This window comes from Seriola aureovittata, chromosome 20 (assembly GCF_021018895.1).
Source record: "Seriola aureovittata isolate HTS-2021-v1 ecotype China chromosome 20, ASM2101889v1, whole genome shotgun sequence".
Lineage (NCBI taxonomy): Eukaryota > Metazoa > Chordata > Actinopteri > Carangiformes > Carangidae > Seriola > Seriola aureovittata.
This window is the reverse complement of record NC_079383.1, coordinates 721281-741707: the sequence shown is the minus strand read 5'-3', so window position 1 is coordinate 741707 and position 20427 is coordinate 721281. Positions and strand designations below refer to the sequence as shown.

The 20427-nt window shown below is 41.6% G+C and overlaps 1 protein-coding gene across 6 annotated transcripts in view; it reads right to left on the bottom strand.

Moving 5' to 3' along the window:
- plppr5b (phospholipid phosphatase related 5b) overlaps positions 1–20427 on the bottom strand; it is a 97216-nt gene that overhangs the window by 65067 nt on the left and 11722 nt on the right. For 2 of the 6 annotated variants that reach the window (XM_056364675.1, XM_056364676.1), the window contains exon 3: positions 5646–5834. In XM_056364675.1, coding sequence (XP_056220650.1) covers positions 5646–5834 — 189 coding nt within the window. Of the gene's footprint in view, positions 1–5645; positions 6062–7552; positions 7625–20427 lie in introns of those variants that run through there. The other 4 variants (XM_056364680.1, XM_056364679.1, XM_056364681.1 and 1 more) reach the window with 4 other exon arrangements.

Sequence of the window (20427 nt, the reverse complement as noted above, 5' to 3'; positions counted from 1 at the left end):
GCCCTTGAGTCCAGGTGAACGTTTTTACCAAATGAGAAGAAATTCCTTTAAGGGGTTACAGAATTAATTACGTTCACAAGGCCAAAAGTGTGTTTTGTGAGGACACTGTGACCTTGACCTTTGACCTTTAGCCACCAAAATGTCTACAGTTTGTCCTCGAGTCCAAGTGAATGTTTGTGCTAAATTTGAAGAAGTTCCATCAAGGCGGAGATATCATGTCCACGAGAATGGGACGGCATCCTGGAAACAACATGGCTGCCGCTCTGACTGTCGTAGGCGCAGTGGAATAAAAAAAAGCTTCTTACACTGAGGGACTATGGTGAAATAAAAATGCACATGAAGACTTAACTTTGCTTCTGAGTGGCTGAACTGAGTGTTTTGCATAAGAGGATGTTGGATGTTGACGAGCTGACAGGAAGTGTGTGATGTGTAAACTCATAAGTTAGAATGAGTGTCTGCTCATGACCTGATTACCACAGGTATCAGCTGCTCCACTGTCAAAACTGTGCTGACTTCTTCTTTTAATTCTTATATATCTACATCTTTTATATATATTTACACCTCTTTGAATCCCTGCCAAAAACCTGAAAAACTGGGCAACAACAACACGAGTATTGGACGATTCTGCCAAAGCCTGGATCATGTTCAGTGACAGCATCTTTACATTTCCTGCTCTCTGTAATATCTGAACAGCATTGGAGGAAAACATCACTGTGGCTGCTTGAATAAAGCAGATTAATAAAACTCTCCTCTAACCTTGAGACCAACAGTGCTCCTCCAACAAATCCCATTCCTATTAACACTGTCTTTGTGTGAATGACTGAGCAACAAGTGCTGTCAGTTTCCAAGGTTGTGTCCGTCTTGTCTCAGACGGTCACACAGGTTTATCCTTTTTATTTGTTTCAGATTTGTATCTGAAAATCACCTATTGTCTGTCATCCTGGCTCTCAATACTACAATACCCATGAGCCTCGGTCAGCGCTGCCATGGAGAATAAACCGCGAATGAGAAAGGTAGCAAAGTCGAAACATGTTGTCCGTTCACATGAGAACGAAGGACGGATTCAAGCTGATTGTTCTCAACGCTGTGATTTTTAGATTCAGCGGCGCACATCACTGAGCTCCGTGATTGGATGTTTCTCAGCAAAATGCATGATGGGAGTTCTACCCCATAGTTCCTATCTTTGACTTCTTATGAAAGAACCAGGTGTTTTCCATCCTTTGTGTCGATACTGATGCTGAGAGAATTTCCTGCTGATCGAAGCCGTAGAAGAGCGCCAGCTGTGAGTCATGTGACATTGTCATTTGGTAAAAATCAATGGGTGCAGAACACTGTAATGCTACTAGCCAACAGTTAGGGGGCAGCAGAGTTCGAATAAGGGACTACAGGTTATAGGTTACTGTAATCATTCCTCCTGGTTGTGAAAAGATGAGGCTCCAAAATGCAGTATCACGGTTATAATATAAATATACCGTTTTATTTTGAATTTCAGTTCTTTTTAATAACACATAATTGTAATGTTGAATTTTATGTTAAATTGTATATTTTTATATTTAAAAAATAAAATAAATGAAAAATATTGAATATGGTGGGAAATATTGTGGTATTTGATATTACTGAATAAACAGCGTAGATGTGATCTCTTCATGAAACAATTCCAATGTCAGACAGAAGTCAGCTGATTCTGTTATTAATGTCCTCTCACCCTCAGCTGGTGAAGCTCGTATGTCTTCATCAGTCTGAGTCAAGTCAACTGTGTATCCTCCAATCTTTGTCTTTTTTGTACAAAATGAACATAATGTTCCTGCAGCTCGGCACTGAAACACAAAGAGGGAATTTTATACTAAAAGGACTAAAAATAACAGTGGAAAAAACCCACTAGATTTGTTGAACTCAGACTAAAAACTTAATGTATTCTAAAAGTCTTCCCTGGTTTCTCAACTGCTCCTGGTTTTTTCAGATTGTTCATTTTATTTCCTTTAATTAGAAGAGAGAGAGATATGACAGGAAGTGACAGAGGAGAAACGGGGAACGGTATAAAACAACAGCACCTGGTTGTAATATTAATTCACACTTGTTTAATTATTTAATTAAAAACTCAAAACTTCCTGCACAGAGGTTTCACATTAAAAGCCAGTGGCAGAATCATTCATGGTCCTGGTAGGGTTTTAATTTCAAACATCTGCAGGAACGGAGGAGCTCTATTGACAGCACTCAAAAAAAACACAGCAGAAAACTAGATTCACCTCTTCCACCAACCAGGCAAGTTACAGGAAATAAGGTCACAGTGTCTCCTTCTGTTCCCGAGTTACAGCGCTGAATAATGGCCAGAGGTCTTCTTCCAGAACGTTATGATGTCACAGTGAAGTTGACCTTTGGATATAAAATGTCATCACTTCATCCTACCAGACATTTGTGTCATAACAGCTGGCCAAAAACATGTCTTGCGATTTGACAGTGACCTTGACCTTTGACCTTTGATCACCAACTTCTAATCAGTTCATCCTTGAGTCCAAATGAACGTTTGAGCTAAATTTGAAGAAATTTCCTCACGGCGTTCCCGGGATAACCCGTTAACAAGAAGGTGACGTACGTCCTCCGCCCACGGCTGTCAGCAGAGCCGAGGTATAAAAGAGCGAAGTGGAAATTATCCATGAATGAAAATTATTTCTGTTAAAGAGGGAAAATGAAAGCAGCAGAAAGACACGACTCGGCTCTACTGATGGAATTATACCATAATCATACTGTCATTTTAAAGTAGATTACAGGTAATTTCAATAATACACCTTTGATGCATACAAGCGTAGAGACACTAGCCCTCTCTTCACACGTTTGTAATTTTCTCACTGAATCTGTTGACAATACGACAAAAAATAAAGTATCACCAGAATTATTCAAGAGCTCAAAATCTACAACAGAGGGACAGAGAAGCTGATCCTACACTTCCCATAGTGCAACTCCATATATAATAACGAGCAAAATCCTTCCCTGTCCCAACAGTCCAGAGTCAGGCCAACCATCAGATACCAGCTTAATATAACAACCAATGGTGAACACACACCAGATCAGCACACACACACTGGTCTCCTAGATGTTATATGTCTTCATGAAACCTGAAGAAACCAAAGCAAACGCAGCTCTTCAGCCCCTTGAGCATAAAACAGGACGAGGAGAGCAGTGGGCCTCTTCAGCCCATAACAGCACATTCACTTCTAACAACACACTCAGCATCCCAAGAGAAACACATGAGTGAATAAGTGATCAACTAATTATCCTACCTCCAGATTCTGGTATTAAAAAAGATAATCAATCCATTTCATCTTTTGTTACTTTCACAGACTGGACCTGTTACTAGATTTCCTTCAGTAGTAGCTCAGCTGAAGCCTTCCAGTGCAGAGAAACTACATCTCTAAATTAGCTTCTTAACACTCGATAAAACAGATAAGATTTCTCTACAAGTCACCTTCTGCTGTTCTTTCCTGGTCTGTCAGTTCTGTACCAGTACAGTCTCTAATACTGGATCCACATCCGAGCCCATGTTGCACTGAGGCTGCACACTTCTACACCCTGTCAGTCTGAATGAGAAGGTCTAAACTTAATTACTTCAAACTGCGGTATGCAGTGTAATGAAGAGAGCCATCAAAGAGAAACTCCTGGGACAGCAGAGCGGACAGAAGCTAAGTTATGTTTCTAATTCTGCTTCATGTAATATTGCTGCTTTGAGACTGTGTGCTGCAGGATGCCTGGGCTGTAGTTGCTGTGTGTGTGTGTGTGTGTGTGTGTGTGTGTGTGTGTGTGTGTGTGTGTGTGTGTGTGTGTGTGTGTACAGAACAGACACAGAGGCGTGCAGACAGTCGTACACGTAGCCAGAGCAGAGTCACTGTGTGGAAATGCTCGGCCTGCACCGTCAGCTTTGGACCAGCTACTGCAGCAGTAATCACAGCACTTAACATTCAAGGTGCACTGCACCCCTGTCGGCTGCATTTTATAAGTTCATCGCACAATCAGCTGGTAATTGGCAGAGCTAATGAAGGAAGAGTGAAACATAACTCAAGCGTCAGGGACCGTGCAGCTATAATGGTGAGGACAGGAAGTGACTGCAGTCCACTTTAAATCTGACACTGTTATTTTGTGGTTATAAAGGAAAGAAAACATATCAGCAGGAATCTGTGCAAAGGCTGATTCTTAAGAAAATTAACCACATTAGCATTGGAGAGCTTTATTCCCTCTGTGATAACGACCTGGTGACTAATTACTCATCAGATTAGCCAAATACAAACAGAGGCTGCTGCAGTCTGAAGAGATCAGATCAACACAGACGCACAGGTAGGTTCACATCTGATCTCTGACACAGCACATCCTTAAATATCATTTTAAATGGAAACTTGCCAGTTTGGGTTTATATCATGGAGCAAAGCTCAGGCAAAAATCTCTATAATCTACAGGAGAAATGTCTTACAGCTGCACTTACCTATATTTTTACACTGTGAAAGTCAGTCACACCGATGAACCTCTAATCGCTCAAACTCTGCTCTCATCTACCTGGTTTCCAACAGCAACAGGCAGCTGTTTTCAATAGAAACAGCTCTGATAAAGACACTATCCACTACCTGCTCAGCAGCACACAGCAGTCACACAGTCAGAGAGCAGCTGGTGGACACAGTGCAGCATTTAGCAGCTAAAGAGACAGAGCTCAAAGACTTTGATCCATCAGGTTGTCAGGTGGAGACATGATTCTAAATAAATGATCACTGTGATCAACAGATCATGGTCCTGTGCACAGCTCAAGGTATAGGACATACAGGACTATAGGAATGCAATATGTAGATCTGAACTGATAAATGAAGATTATCTGGATGTGTAAACATGCAGCAGTTAACACATTCACCATGACTGTGTAACATCATCATAAAGCTGGCATGTTAACATTGTGTTTACATCTTGTTGCGCTGCCCCCAAGTGGCCAAAAAAATCAATTAATACAGCTCAGAAAAACATCACATCAGGCATCAGTGAAGATCAATAATAATCACTGTGAGACAGCAGCTAATAATTCTTCAGGTGTGTAAGTACTCATCTGTCTTGGCTTCATGTTTGATCTCGTTTACTGAGCAGTGAAAAGTCAAGTTCACCCACAGCGATGTTTTTAAAGGCAGCGATTAACAAATTCTCATTATCAGATATTTATCACATTTTTTTTGTGAGTTATTTGTTTTGTTTTGTTTTTTTTAATTGATTGATTAATTGTTCCATACGATGTCAGAATTTTTAGACAATGTCCCTTCACAGGCTCCTGGAGCCCAAGGTGACATCTACTGTATACAAGCTTTATTTTGTCAGATTTTATTTTTACAGTTACATGAGAAAAGACCTCTCACTGGAGACGCTGCAACCAGGGAATTCTACTTGATACTTGATAAATTACTAGAAATTAATCATTCATTTTAATTGCTACCCATTTGTCAGCTGAGTAATTGGTTAATAAACTAAGTGCCACAGAAATTATTACATATAATAGTCCAGGGATGAAGCAAAAAGCAGAACAGATTTGGCTTTTCTGACTGTTTAGTGCTTCACACACTGACTGACCATCCCTCTACCTGCAGGTCTAGTGGGTGAAGTTTACTGATGAACTGTGCACTCACCATCAGCGTGGGCAGCCCGGCGACCACGGCGTAGAGCAGGACGGGCGGGACGGCGCTGCTGTCCTCCGGTCCCAGGTAAGGTTTGGTGTAGGTGGTGTCGTAGCAGAAGAAGCCCTGCACGTGCACGCTGAAGGTGTCGGTGTACTCGAAGTAGTAGGCCAGCATGACGGTCCCGGCCATGATCACCAGCTGGAAGTACAGCATGATGCAGATGAAGAGCGAGAGACATGTAATTAGAACAAACCTATTTCTATCTCTCTCTCTTCTACCCAGCCTCCTCCTCCTCCCTGGCGGTACTGACTCGCGCTGCCCGGCTCATGACGGCTCAGCTGCAAGCGAGGAGCCACTCTCTGATCACGGTGGAGGCTCGCTCGCCCTGGTTTGCTCTGCTCGCTGCTGCTGCAACTAGAGACTGTGTGCTCGAGTGTGTGTAGAGAGAGAGAGAGAGAGAGAGAGAGAGAGAGAGAGGGAAGGGGGGAGGGAGAGAGAGAGTGAGACAGAAAAAAACAGTGGGTGTGTGAGGGTGTGTGTGTGAGAGATGAGGAGGCTCGGCTAAATCCCCATCCCACGTCAGTGTGAGTGAGTGAGAGAGAGAGAGAGACAGATTAGATAGACATGTATACAAACAGGAGGATTGACAGCTCCCTCCATCTCCCTGTGTGTGTGTGTGTGTGTGTGTGTGTGTGTGTGTGTGTGTGTGTGTGTGTGTATAACCTGGCCATGGATCCAACACATGCACTGCTATGATCAACCAGTTCAGGACAGGAGAAAAGCAGAAGGAGCGAATGAATGGAGAAGAAATAAAGACTGAGAACAGCGATAGAGAGGGAGTGGGTGGAGAGTGGGGGTGGGGGTCTGGGGACCACTTGCAGAGGCTGAGGCTCTCGACTCCAAATTCAGCCAGTATTTCATCAGAGAAATTAGTTAATAAATAAAACTGAACGAGCTGCATGTTGTCAAATCCATCAGCTTGGATTAAAGTAAAGAAACTGACCAAAACAACGTCTTCTGCAACACGTTGCAAGTTATTGCTTGTAATCAGTGATGAAAGTTGCAGATACCACAATGCAAAAACATAAATTATGCATTATAACCCTAGTAAAGGCTGAATTTCTCAGCATTAACTATTAAATATATTTATATTCACTAATTACCATCTGGTGTAGTAGTTTTCATCTCTACTGGCAAAGTCTGTCATTACTGCACAGGATTTAAATTCCATACATGCACACAAGGAATTCACATGAAAGGATGCATGACAGCACTCCTCCTCCATTACTGCTTCTTCCACCCCATTGATAGACGCCTTGTAATGATCATTATTACAGATGATAAGAGCTGTATTAAACAATGAATGCCCTTCCAACATAACGATGGTGGGGTTGGGTTCAAGTAGATCAAAACTTTGTGTAAATGTACTTAATTACTTTCCACCACTGCTAATACAATTACTGAGCCTTGGGCACACATGTATTTTAATCTTGTTCAATGATCCAATAGTTAAAAATCCTGTGTGACAACAAAGAGCGTCTATTATAGAAGTTAATATCACAAAGGTAACAGACTAAATAAAACACCACGCACAACAAGAAATAACAAACTCTATATTGATGTCAAAACGTCTCTTTACAACAACTAATCCCACATTGACTCACTACTCGTGACTGCACACCGGTGTTTGCTAACATTAGCTCATATATGACATTTTATATTGGAAATGAAATGACAAGCTAACACTGGGAATGAAAGGGCGCGCTAACAGCTAGCTAACATTAATGAGCTAAAGTTAGAAGCTAGCTAACATTAGCGTTCATCTGTAGATACGTAACAAAATGTAATTCAGAGACTCTGGAGGTGAGAACGTAAAGTGTATTAATCAAGCTACATAGTTAGCTACTGCTACTTACATTTACCTACAGTGTCTGTGCGACAGATGGGAGCAGAGACTTAACGACGCGACTAACCAACGGCCGTGATGACGTCACGTTCAATCAAGGGAGAAATGGTACGGTCCACTTTAGGGGTGTCTGAAATCGTATCACAAGATTGTTCCAAGCATGAATGTGAGAAATATATTATAATATTTACAATTACAGGTAAGGGGGATATATAGATGTTTCAACCCTCGCTTCAAACTATTAATTTTACCGTTTTTCGGGGGGGGGGTGTCCAAGTCTTAATCAGGAGGGTCAGCTCCCCCCTAAATCCTCCCCATTATTCGAACCCTGTCAAAATGAACCTGGGGCTAATATTAAGTTTTCATCAGGGGATCTTCCAAAGATCTTATCTTTTTTGTTCTTCCCTTGATTTTGCTCCACTGCTGTTTTGTAAAGAAACACGCACAGATAATTATGTACTAAAAAACCCGGTAACTTTGGAAGATACCAACTTTATTTGTTTACCTCAGACAGCTGAAGCCTCATATTAGATTCAGATGAAGTCTGAGATATATTTTTACACAGAAACAGGACTGCGGATTTCCTCCTTCATCTCGTACTGGATAGTGCAGTGGTTCCCAACCTGTGGGCCGGTGCCCACTGGTGCACCGTGAAGGTATTTCAAGTGGGCCAACAAATCATTTGCAAAACAGTAACATTTTGGTGAAAAGATGTAATTATAAAATAAATAAAAATAATATTCTTAAAAGTTTTCTCATATGAAAGCCTATCACTTTGATGAACCAATGAGAGGAACTTTTGGACCACATCATATATTTGTTTTCTATCTCAGTCTGATTACATGCCTAAAGATCACGTGCATGGCAAATGGTTGAGAATCAAACTGGATATCTGGTTAACAACAGGAAGAGTTATAAGGAAAGAGAGTCAAGATTATCATAAAAACAAAAAGTGGTCTGAAAACACATTACTTGGCCTCCATATTGTTATGGGGTTGATCGGATGCGGGGCACCGACATTTCAACAACATTCAAGTGGGCCATGAGTTGGTAAAGGTTGGGAACCTCTACGATAGTGCATTATGAATGGAACAGCAGCAAGTAAACCATGCTTCACCACACATATCCACATCTGAGTATTGTTTCTTGAAACAATGTGAAGCTATTTGTAATGAAAACCAAACATATCCTGCAGCTGGAGTGTCATATTAAAAAGCATTCAGTCGGTGGTCGTATTGTTCACCATTCTGGATGAACACAAACCGCTCTCACTGTGTTGAACAGATCTAATTGCAGGTGCAGAAAATGTGTTTTCCCCTGAGAGATAAAGCTCTGTGTAAAATGAGAATACCTGCTCTATTTTAGGCAATATTTTGCTGAATACCTGACAACATCTTACTTCAGCATGAAATCTCTACATTGGAGGTGTCAACTACCACCTCCAATGTATTCTCTCATTATTAATATTACAGTATTATTTTAAAAGTCATTCTGAACACCAGCAAAAGGCCAACATACTGTACATGTGTATGTCTGTGTGTCTTCCCCTCTAATATCAGGTGTTGTGTATAATAGAGAGTGTCATGGACCATAAAACAGATCGTTATCCAAGCACCCTGCAAGGAAGCTGGAATATAATCCTTCCCTCATTCAATATCACACACCCTCAATTTAATGTTCTTTATTTTTCTGTTGCACTTTTAAAAGGTAGTTTTTCATTTCACTGTGTTCTCCTGCTGTGTTCACTCCATAATCCTGTCATAACTCTTCGCACATTTGTTCTTCCTGACATGCTGGAACGGTTCTGCTATGTTCAATAACCCCCACTGGCTCTGCAGTTATTTATATTTTATTTATTTATTTATTTTTTGTTCTGTTGCTGCGGCGACCCCATTTTCCCCAAATGGCTCATTGAAGCCTCATCTTATTTCATACTCCACACCCACTCTCTCTGTCTCTTTCTCCAACGCAGGAAACACATTTATCTGCTCTGCTGTTCAAATCCATAAGTGAAGGCTGTCAGAGCAGACAGAGAGACAGATGGAGACGGACAGACGGACAGAGATGGAGATGCAGATGGAGATGCAGAGGGCGTGTGGAGTCAGGTGGGGACACACTGACAGCTCTGAGTAATGGCTGCCATTACTGTGTCACTCCATCATCACTCCCCATTGTAATACTAACTAGGCCGAACCTATATGCTTCTATATGCTGAGACAGGCCAGAGAGATGTCTAATGATACACATCACCAGAAAGTGACTCTGTACAAAATGCATACATAAAGAATTCACTGTCGTTAGAGTGGCTGCTGTGTAATGAACTTCACGACCTTATGGTGATATAACTGAGAAAAATACATTTAACAGGACAAAGAGTTTGCAGTCATGCTAGCAGCTCTGTGCAGCATGATAATGTATATATACTGTATATATACTGTATATATATATATATATATATATATATATATATATATATATATATACACACACATTATCAGGAAGTCACATTGAGATCAAGATCTCATTTACAAGTGAGACCTGAGGACAGAAAAATAAAAATAAAAATATTAATAGCATAAATACAAATTTTCAGCAATTTAAATACATTCAGACATGTATTCATACAAACAAGTTGACATGTATTTATATAAACAGCGATTAGAGTGTATATTTAAATGCTTTTAAATATGCATTAAGATGCACCATCAGGGTTAAGGCTGCATGTTCTGCTCCTTTTAATATGGACATGTGCTAAATATATACATATATGTATATATATATGTTGCACTGTAAATACTGTACATTTTGGTAATGTAATGCTACACTGATGCACCCATTGCACACTATATGAATATGCACTCTGTCCATTTGTTGAAAATCTAATAAAAAAAGATCTTTGAGAGAAGTTTCACAACAAGATGACGACCTCAACACTCAGAACTGCAAGTTAGAAAAGAGACTAAAACAATTACAACCCGAGTCATTCAGACTTCTAATCAAACAGTCACAAAGTAAATAGGCTAATGTAAGGCAGGAATAATGTTTACCATGGTCACCATCACAGACGCTAACATTTGCTAGTTAGTGGTAAAAACAGAACAGGCCCACAGCAGAGGATTATGGGAATTTCATTAGTTTTTAAAACTGAAGGATTGGACATGTTAAGATTTGACACTGAAGTTCATGTTGATGAAACCAGTTAGAGACATGAAGCATGAACCAGCAGGAAGGAGCCATTAGAAGATGGTGAACTGTGGCCTTGAAGGGAAGCAGGTGTACAGGTGATCAAAATCACAACGTGATCAGTGATTGAATATTATGCTGCATATGAGATGAACCTGATAAATTCACATATGCTTTTTTTGAGTGCACACACACACACACACACACACGCACACACACGAGACCGATGAAGCAGAAAGGAGACTCCAGATCCAGCCAATCAGAGGGCAGTTGGTGTAAACACTGGTGACTGTGATCACAGTTGAGTCCTCTGCCGACCTATAGGTCCATCTGTCACTGTCCTTCAGCCTATGAGGAGTCCCACACCCACTGCTCTAATGCTAAGGCACTGATTAGAACACACACACACACACACACACACACACACACACACACACACACACACACCATGATTTATCACAGTTCATATTCAGCATAAAATGGGTACAGTGTCAGAATGGCTCAAGATTTCTATTCAGCAAATTAATACCACTTGTCCCGTTGGACTCCCACACTGCACATCCAGCTGACTCAGCGTTGGACTGAGGGAAGATAGCCAGCTATGATTATAATATATAACATATTGTAATCTACTATAATATATAACATGTATGTTAGAACTCCTTATTGTGGTTTTTGTGGTTCAGAGTGATGATGGAGTTGGGACTTCCCAGTTAAATTTATCTAATCCATCCATCCATTTTCAATCCCTGTTAATCTGGGATCAGGTCACGGCGGCAGCAGGTCCAGCAGTAACATTCTCCAGCTCCTCCTGGGGGATCCTGAGGTGTTCCCAGACCAGATGAGATATAAAATCCCTGCAGCGTGTTCTGGATCAACCCCGGGGTGTCCCACCAGTTGAACATGCCCAGAAGACCTCCAACAGCTCCAACCACTTCACCTGGTTCCTGTTGACATGAGGGAGCAGCGGCTCTACTCGGAGCTCCTCACCCTGAGCCCAGACACCCTCCAGAGGAAACTGGTTTCAGCTCGACTCTGTGATCTCATTCTTCTGGTCTCTACCCAGAGCTCAGGACAAAGACTCAAAGCTCCCTCTTCACCACAACAGTCCAGTACAATGGCCGCCCTCATCCGTCTGTCAATCTCCCGCTCCATCCTCCCCTCACTCATGAACAAGACCCTGAAATACTTAAACTCCAACACTTGGGGCAGAAGCTCACCCCCAGCCCTGTGATAATTCATATAATGTCAATACAGAACCTCAAATATTTCTATTTAGAAACTCCTGAAAAATAAGGAGTTCCAAAGTCTACGGCTCTTATTTTGATGTGCCAGATACATATTTAATCAACATTAAATATCTCCCGCTGCTTTGTAAATATAGATATCAGACTCAGTATCAGCAGATACCTGATAATAAAGGACTTGGATCAGGATCACTGCCATAAACCTGACCAAAATATTCCTATTCATTTCTGATCTTTATTGAAATACTGCTGAATAACGTGATTAAATGGCCTTTGTGCAGACATGGAATACAAATGATTGTACCTACAGGCCACCATTACAGCAAAGGCAAGTGTGACGGATTAGAGCTTCCTGGTTAAGTACGAGTTGAAAAGCCTAAATAAATCACTGTCAGAGCCGAACAGGAGCCACATTTAATTTGAGATATCGGAACAAAAAAAAGTCAGAATGTGAGAAAAAGAAGCCGAGGCTCTAACGAGCTGCTAGCGCTTCATGAGTCCTGCAGGAAGCAGCAGGGGGGAGGCGCTGCACCTCACACCGCCTGTACACTCGGTTCAAGGGCCCAGGAATATCCACTGTGTTATGGCCGAACTGAGCAACTCGTCTGTGTTGAGAAGGGAACATTGTTAGTTCACCCTGAACTGACTGCACCACACATAGACTCAGCTTGTTAGTGACACGGGGAACAGGGGCGCTGCCTCCTGTCTGTCTCTTTGTTTCTAGTGCAGAGAGGTTTTTGTTTCCCATTTTAGTTTTAGTTTAAAAATTGCTCATGTTTAGTTTGAGTCTTTTTTGGTGTATTTTGTTTTTTGATTTGCCGTTGCTGTTATGTTATGTTGCTGCCCTCTTTCCAAACTGGGAGCCGGGTTGTAACACTAACTACAGACACAACGCCATTCACCTCAACTGCATTAGATCTCACAATAGAATCAGATAAAAGCATTGACAGACACCACCGGAGGGAAGTCAGCAAAGGTGTTTGTCATTTGGGGGAACTGAACCTTTACACAAGTCCAACAATGTTCATCTCAGGTTATGAGAGGGTTAACACGCTTAACAACAATCTTAATTACCCCCTCGCAGTTTTATGCCTCCACCAAAACACTTTTTGTTGTGTCGAGATATCGCATTCACAAGGCCAGAACCACATTTTGTGAGGTCACTGTGACCTTGACCTTTGACCTTTAGCCACCAAAATCTATTCCATTCATCTCTGAGTTCAGATGAACATTTGCACTAAATTTGAAGAAATTCCCTCAAGGCGTTACAGAGATATCACATTCACAAGGCCAAAGCTGTGGTTAGTGAGGTCAACATGACCTTGACCTTTGACCTTGACCACCAAAATCTAATCAATTCATGCTTATTATACGTTTGTGCCTCATCTGAAGACGTTCTGTCAATGCGTAACTGAGATATCGGGTCTGTGAAAATGGGACGGACAACCTGAAGACAATATGGCTCCTGCTAACGTTAGCTTGTTTAGGCTAACATTAGCTTGTTTAGGCTAACGTCAGCTTCTTTAGGCTAACATTAGCTTGTTTAGGCTAACGTCAGCTTCTTTAGGCTAACATTAGCTTGTTTAGGCTAACGTCAGCTTCTTTAGGCTAACATTAGCTTGTTTAGGCTAACGTCAGCTTCTTTAGGCTAACATTAGCTTGTTTAGGCTAACGTCAGCTTCTTTAGGCTAACATTAGCTTGTTTAGGCTAACGTCAGCTTCTTTAGGCTAACATTAGCTTCTTTAGGCTAACATAGTGACAGCTCATATCAGGAACATGGTGTTCACAACAGGCTCCAGTCATCACTCTTCAGTCTGTCAGAATATAACACCGACTATATGGATGTGTGTGTGTGTGTGTGTGGGTGTGTGTGTGTATGTGTGTGTGTGTGTGTTACAGTATGTGTGTTACAGTGTGTGTGTGTGTGTGTGTGTGTGTGTGTGTGTGTTACAGTGTGTGTGTGTGTGAGTGTGTTACAGTGTGTGTGTGTGTGTGTATGTTACAGTGTGTGTGTGTGTGTGTTACAGTATGTGTGTGTGTGTATGTTACAGTGTGTGTGTGTGAGTGTGTTACAGTGTGTGTGTGTGTGTATGTTACAGTGTGTGTGTGTTACAGTATGTGTGTTACAGTGTGTTACATGTGTGTGTGTGTGTTACAGTATGTGTGTTACAGTGTGTTACAATGTGTGTGTGTGTGTGTGTGTGTGTGTGTTACAGTATGTGTGTTACAGTGTGTTACAGTATGTGTGTTACAGTGTGTTACAGTGTGTGTGTGTGTGTGTGTGTGTGTTACAGTATGTGTGTTACAGTGTGTTACAATGTGTGTGTGTGTGTGTATGTTACAGTGTGTGTGTGTGTTACAGTATGTGTGTTACAGTGTGTTACAATGTGTGTGTGTGTGTGTGTGTGTGTATGTTACAGTGTGTGTGTGTGTGTGTGTGTGTTACAGTATGTGTGTTACAGTGTGTGTGTGTGTGTGTGTGTGTGTGTGTGTGTGTGTTACAGTGTGTGTGTGTGTGAGTGTGTTACAGTGTGTGTGTGTGTGTGTGTTACAGTATGTGTGTTACAGTATGTGTGTTACAGTGTGTGTGTGTGAGTGTGTGTGTGTGTGTGTGTGTGTGTATGTTACAGTGTGTGTGTGTGTACAGTATGTGTGTTACAGTGTGTGTGTGTGTTACAGTATGTGTGTTACAGTGTGTGTGTGTGTGTGTGTGTGTGTGTTACAGTGTGTGTGTGTGTGAGTGTGTTACAGTGTGTGTGTGTGTGTGTTACAGTATGTGTGTTACAGTATGTGTGTTACAGTGTGTTACAGTGTGTGTGTGTGTGTGTTACAGTATGTGTGTTACAGTGTGTGTGTGTGTGTGTGTGTGTGTGTGTGTGTGTTACAGTGTGTGTGTGTGTGAGTGTGTTACAGTGTGTGTGTGTGTGTATGTTACAGTGTGTGTGTGTGTGTTACAGTATGTGTGTGTGTGTATGTTACAGTGTGTGTGTGTGAGTGTGTTACAGTGTGTGTGTGTGTGTGTGTTACAGTGTGTGTGTGTTACAGTATGTGTGTTACAGTGTGTTACAATGTGTGTGTGTGTGTGTGTTACAGTATGTGTGTTACAGTGTGTTACAATGTGTGTGTGTGTGTGTGTGTGTGTTACAGTATGTGTGTTACAGTGTGTTACAGTATGTGTGTTACAGTGTGTTACAATGTGTGTGTGTGTGTGTGTGTGTGTGTGTGTTACAGTATGTGTGTTACAGTGTGTTACAATGTGTGTTACAGTGTGTTACAATGTGTGTGTGTGTGTGTATGTTACAGTGTGTGTGTGTGTTACAGTATGTGTGTTACAGTGTGTTACAATGTGTGTGTGTGTGTGTGTGTGTATGTTACAGTGTGTGTGTGTGTGTGTGTGTTACAGTATGTGTGTTACAGTGTGTGCGTGTGTGTTACAGTATGTGTGTTACAGTGTGTGTGTGTGTGTGTGTGTGTGTATGTTACAGTGTGTCTGTGTGTTACAGTATGTGTGTTACAGTGTGTGTGTGTGTTACAGTATGTGTGTTACAGTGTGTTACAATGTGTGTGTGTGTGTGTGTATGTTACAGTGTGTGTGTGTGTGTGTGTGTGTGTGTTACAGTATGTGTGTTACTGTGTGTGTGTGTGTGTGTGTGTGTGTGTGTGTTACAGTGTGTGTGTGTGTGAGTGTGTTACAGTGTGTGTGTGTGTGTGTGTATGTTACAGTGTGTGTGTGTGTGTTACAGTATGTGTGTTACAGTATGTGTGTTACAGTGTGTTACAGTGTGTGTGTGTGTGTGTGTGTATGTTACAGTGTGTGTGTGTGTTACAGTATGTGTGTTACAGTATGTGTGTTACAGTGTGTTACAGTGTGTGTGTGTGTGTGTGTGTGTGTGTGAGTGTCGTACTGAGAATCGTGGAGTTTGGTGACGGTGACGGACAGACACCCTGTAAACAGCTGGTATGTTCCCTTCTGTAGAAACTTAATCCAGCGTCAGTAAATGTGACATCAGAGCAGAATGTGACATATTTTCTCCGTCCTCTCTCTGGCGTGTTGGAGCAGGAGACTCTTCTCCCTGAGGAGACACTAATGAGCTTTGTTGTCAGGTGAATGCAGGTGTCTCACTGTCTCACTGCAGCATTAAAGCATGAAAAGACTGAACCTGACACACTTGTAGAGAACATGAAAGCACGATCAAACACACTTCAGACTTCAGGAAACAGTTACAGAGAGACCAAAGCACAATTTTCATCAGTAATACAGTAAAATGAAACCTGAGGATTTGTTTTAAACAACAAACAAACAAACATCAGAGTCTGTGGTAAACCTGCTTTTCCCTTTTCAAATCAATAAGACTGTATTTGAAATGATCTATTATTACTGCACTGTGTGGGTGTGATAACTGATCCACTTAGAAGCATCACATCACCATGGTACCCAGGTGAAGTGTGACAGCAGTGTCACCTGACAGTAACACCAGGACCAGGGACGATATCAGAAGACTTCTGCCTGGAAGTTAAAAATGTAACGAGGCCACAGAGGAGACTGAAGGATAATTACAGTTTACACAGCTCTGCTCTGCTACTCCTGATAAGCCTGTAATCACTAAGGTAATGGCTAAAGGTGGAGTACAGGAGCATCAGTCCAACAGTCTGACATGAAACAGTCCGACGATAACTTTATCCAGATGATCTAAACTTCTTTATAAGGATGTTCAGATACCAGATCATCATGAATAAAGATAAACAACACCTCTCGACATTAAAGCCTTCATACTGCACATGTTGTCTTTTTACTGCTGGGACTTTCCAGTGTAGCATGTTGCCAAATTATGACATTTTGCTAACGGCTATTCTTCTTCACTGCTCTAAATCCGTAGTTGCCAGTGGCTGTACAGCACAACTTCCTGTGCAAGCTACTGTTTTAGAGCAGTGAAGAAGAAATGATTTCCATGAAAACTGCCGTTACATCTTGGTGTCAAACTATAAAGTTTATTAATAAACACGTGGTATCGGATCAGTGCAGAGACTACGTACTCACCAGTACTGTGTTTTAGCCAGTACCTGAGGCGTTTCTGATACTAGTATCTGTATCAGAACAACTCTACTTCTTTGTTTGACCAAACTGGACCTGACACACTGAAACGTTTGTTCAGCTGAGCACATTACTACAGCGGGTACCGTGGGTTTCAGGCGTGTTGGCCAAAGTGACCTGTAACTGTGTGGCTATCTTAACAGATCTCTGACAGTCTGTGGAGCGTTTACTGTGACACTCAGCGGCTCAGGGGGAGAAAATCATGTTCTGTCATTTTCTTTGGAGGATTCATTGGAAACCATCCAAATAAAAATAAAAACTCCTCACAACTTCAGAACATGGCTGAGAATGATCTTTTCTTCTTCAGTATCAAAGTCATTCAAAGGCAGTCAGATGTACATCCATTGGTCCACTGCAAGAAAGAACCGGTGACAGCTAATTCAGCATGTGGTAGAGCTGTAGGTCCAGAACCAAGTAACTAAGACAAAGAATACAGCAATAACAAGTATAAGTATCAGTATACTTGTTATAAGTATATAATAACAGTGACAAAATCAATTAATGTCAACTTTTTACACTTGTTACACTATCAATATTTTTTTTTAAAAACCCTCTGAGTAAAATCCAGAGTTTCACCTCGTTAACGTCCACATGATGTTTTTATATAACACAGACACATGATGATGAAATAACCATCAACTCCATGACTGAGTGTTTCCACCTTGACCTGCAGTGAACCAATCACAGTCTCATAAACACAGATTCAGGGTTTCATACATCACAGACCTGAGGAACCAATCCTGACAGAGAGAGTTAGCATTAGCACAACTGCTAACACTGTGTCAGCCACTGCCAGTTACAAGCTAACAAACAACATCATCAAATAAAAGATGCTAACTGTGCTAACGGTTCTGACCCGTCTGCTAGTCTCTGGTTCTGGTCTCAGACTCCTCCTCTGAGTCTGGGTCTGACTGAGGCTCAAACATGTGGCTGAGTCTCTCTGATGTTTCCTCCTCTCACCATCTTGATGCTCTCTGCTCTTTCACCTGTCCACCTGGAGCCAGCAGGTGGTGGGCGGGGCTCAAGGCCTGATCCAGGTTCATCAACCAGGAAGTGAGAGGAGACGAGATTCAGACTCAGTTTTTATGTGAGAAAACATGTTGAACTAAATATGAATCACAGCAGAGCATTTTTGGAGGAAAGTTAAACATTATTAAAGCTCAGTCTTTTATTCCAGGAACATTGACACTCCCCTCAGATTTAGTAGCCATGGTTGTCTTCTATATTTTGAGTGGGAGGGACACAGTGTCAGTTCCACAGTGACAAAACCAATTATGTGTAACCTCCACACAGAGAGGTTTACAGAATTAAAGCAGCACTAATGTCTGATTGCGTCTCAGTAAAATACCAAGTGACATGTAGTTTTAACAAACTAACTGTTTCTTTCACGGGGTCAGAGGAAGAGAAATCCGTTTCCTGTTGAGTGAAATCTGCCTTCAACCACCAGGTTCCCCTGAGTGACGGACTCAGAAGACAAGAAAGCACTCAAACGCACTGATGTGCTACCAAGACAACACAACTCTGACTGACTAATCTATAAATAGGCGTGTTGTGGTTGAGATATGAGAAATGCTTACATTGTGTTTTATTACACCATTATGCCAAAGGCAGCAGCGCGACCCAGATACAGTCAATACATCACAGCATGCGAAAATACCTTAGCTAACAGGCATACACATCACTTTGAAATGCATATCAATCTCTCTCTCTCTGTCCACACAAATTAACACTGGGAGATTTTTCACACTGAGTGGAGCCACAGCTGCAGGAGGAACACAACGAAATGACTGTTGATTATTACAAATACAGGCCGAAATATGTGACTGTCTGATTTCTACGGGCGAGTCGAGTGTAGCGCAGCAGAATTGATTTCATCATCGCGTGTGAATAAACAGCTCTTATTAAAAGGCAAAGCGGCAGAGGGGGAAACTTCAAAGTAACATGCTTCAAGCAGCCCGGGCTTATCTGGCATGTCACACTTCATAAGAAATTCATGCAGTGTCTTTCCTGCGACCCGCTGATGTGAAGGCGGTTCGTGCGGGCCCCCGTTCATGAATGAAAATAATTGTGGCAGGCATGGGAGGAAGTGGAGATTGAAGGCTGGAGCAGCGCCGTGCTCTCCACACACACTGGTCACATCACAGAATAAACTGTATTCACTGTTGCTGCTACAGAAGCTGATTCTAAGGTGGGCTGCATTTTAAATGGACGTTAATCTTTTGTGACACTCAGTTAATTTTAGAAGAAATTCATAATTCACAATGCAAATTTTGAGCTAAATCAAGACGTGCTTCTACTTTAATGTCTCAGAGCTACAGCTTATTCAAGATGCTAACACTAAACACAGAGTTCAGCTCAGGCCAGTGACAACGCCGTTAGTTTTGCAGGTATTTTAGTCATAAATCATCTTGTGTTGGAGAAATTCAAATTTTAACCTGCATTAAAAAATCATGGGATCACCAGAGTTATTATAAATCATCCTGAACACGAATTTATGAACCACATTTCATGTCAATCCATTAAACAGTTCTCAATAAATCGATCCCAGACTCTGGGAAGCCCAACCCACTTCCAGGGGTCTTTACGGAGGTTTATATTATTTATATTAGAGCTGCACAGTTAATCAATATATATAATCTAAATCACAATATGACCAAACACAATATTCAAATCACAGAGCAGCAGGTTTTTATATGAAAATATAATGTGTCTAATTGTTGTACATTGTTAGCATTAGCATTGTTAGCACCATCAGTGTTGTGGAGCTGCAGAGACGCTCTGACCTACAGATCATGTTCTCCAGACGCAGAGAAACATGATCCAACAACAATCACATCTTCATCATTTCACACTGACATCACAATATCTGACAAAGATAATGGCAATGTGATTTTCTTTGCATATCGTAGTATATATTAATATTAATATTGATTACGTTATCGTTAACAGACAGAATCATCAGACCTGTGCAGGTCTGTCTTCAGGGTCAAACACACATGGAAACACTGACCCCTGGCTGCTGCTTTAGTTACATAGATCTCCTCATCCCCTCCCACCTGTGCATCATGTGCTCTGTGCCGGGCCTGACCAGGTAAACAGCAGCAGATCACAGAGCTGCACGGGCCAGAGCTTTACGTAAAGATAAAGACCTGCAAGGAAAATCCATGAGCATGTGACCTGCACAAAATCACTTTCTGACACTTAGTAGAGGCTTAACAGCTAAAGCTTCTGAGACATGGTCACTGACAGATCGTCATGTTGTCAGATCCAGACGTCTCCTCAGGTCTGAGCCTCCGCAGAGACAGAGAGCGGGAAAGAGCCTCGCAGGCCGAGGAAACATGGAGGCTTTATTTGGATGTATC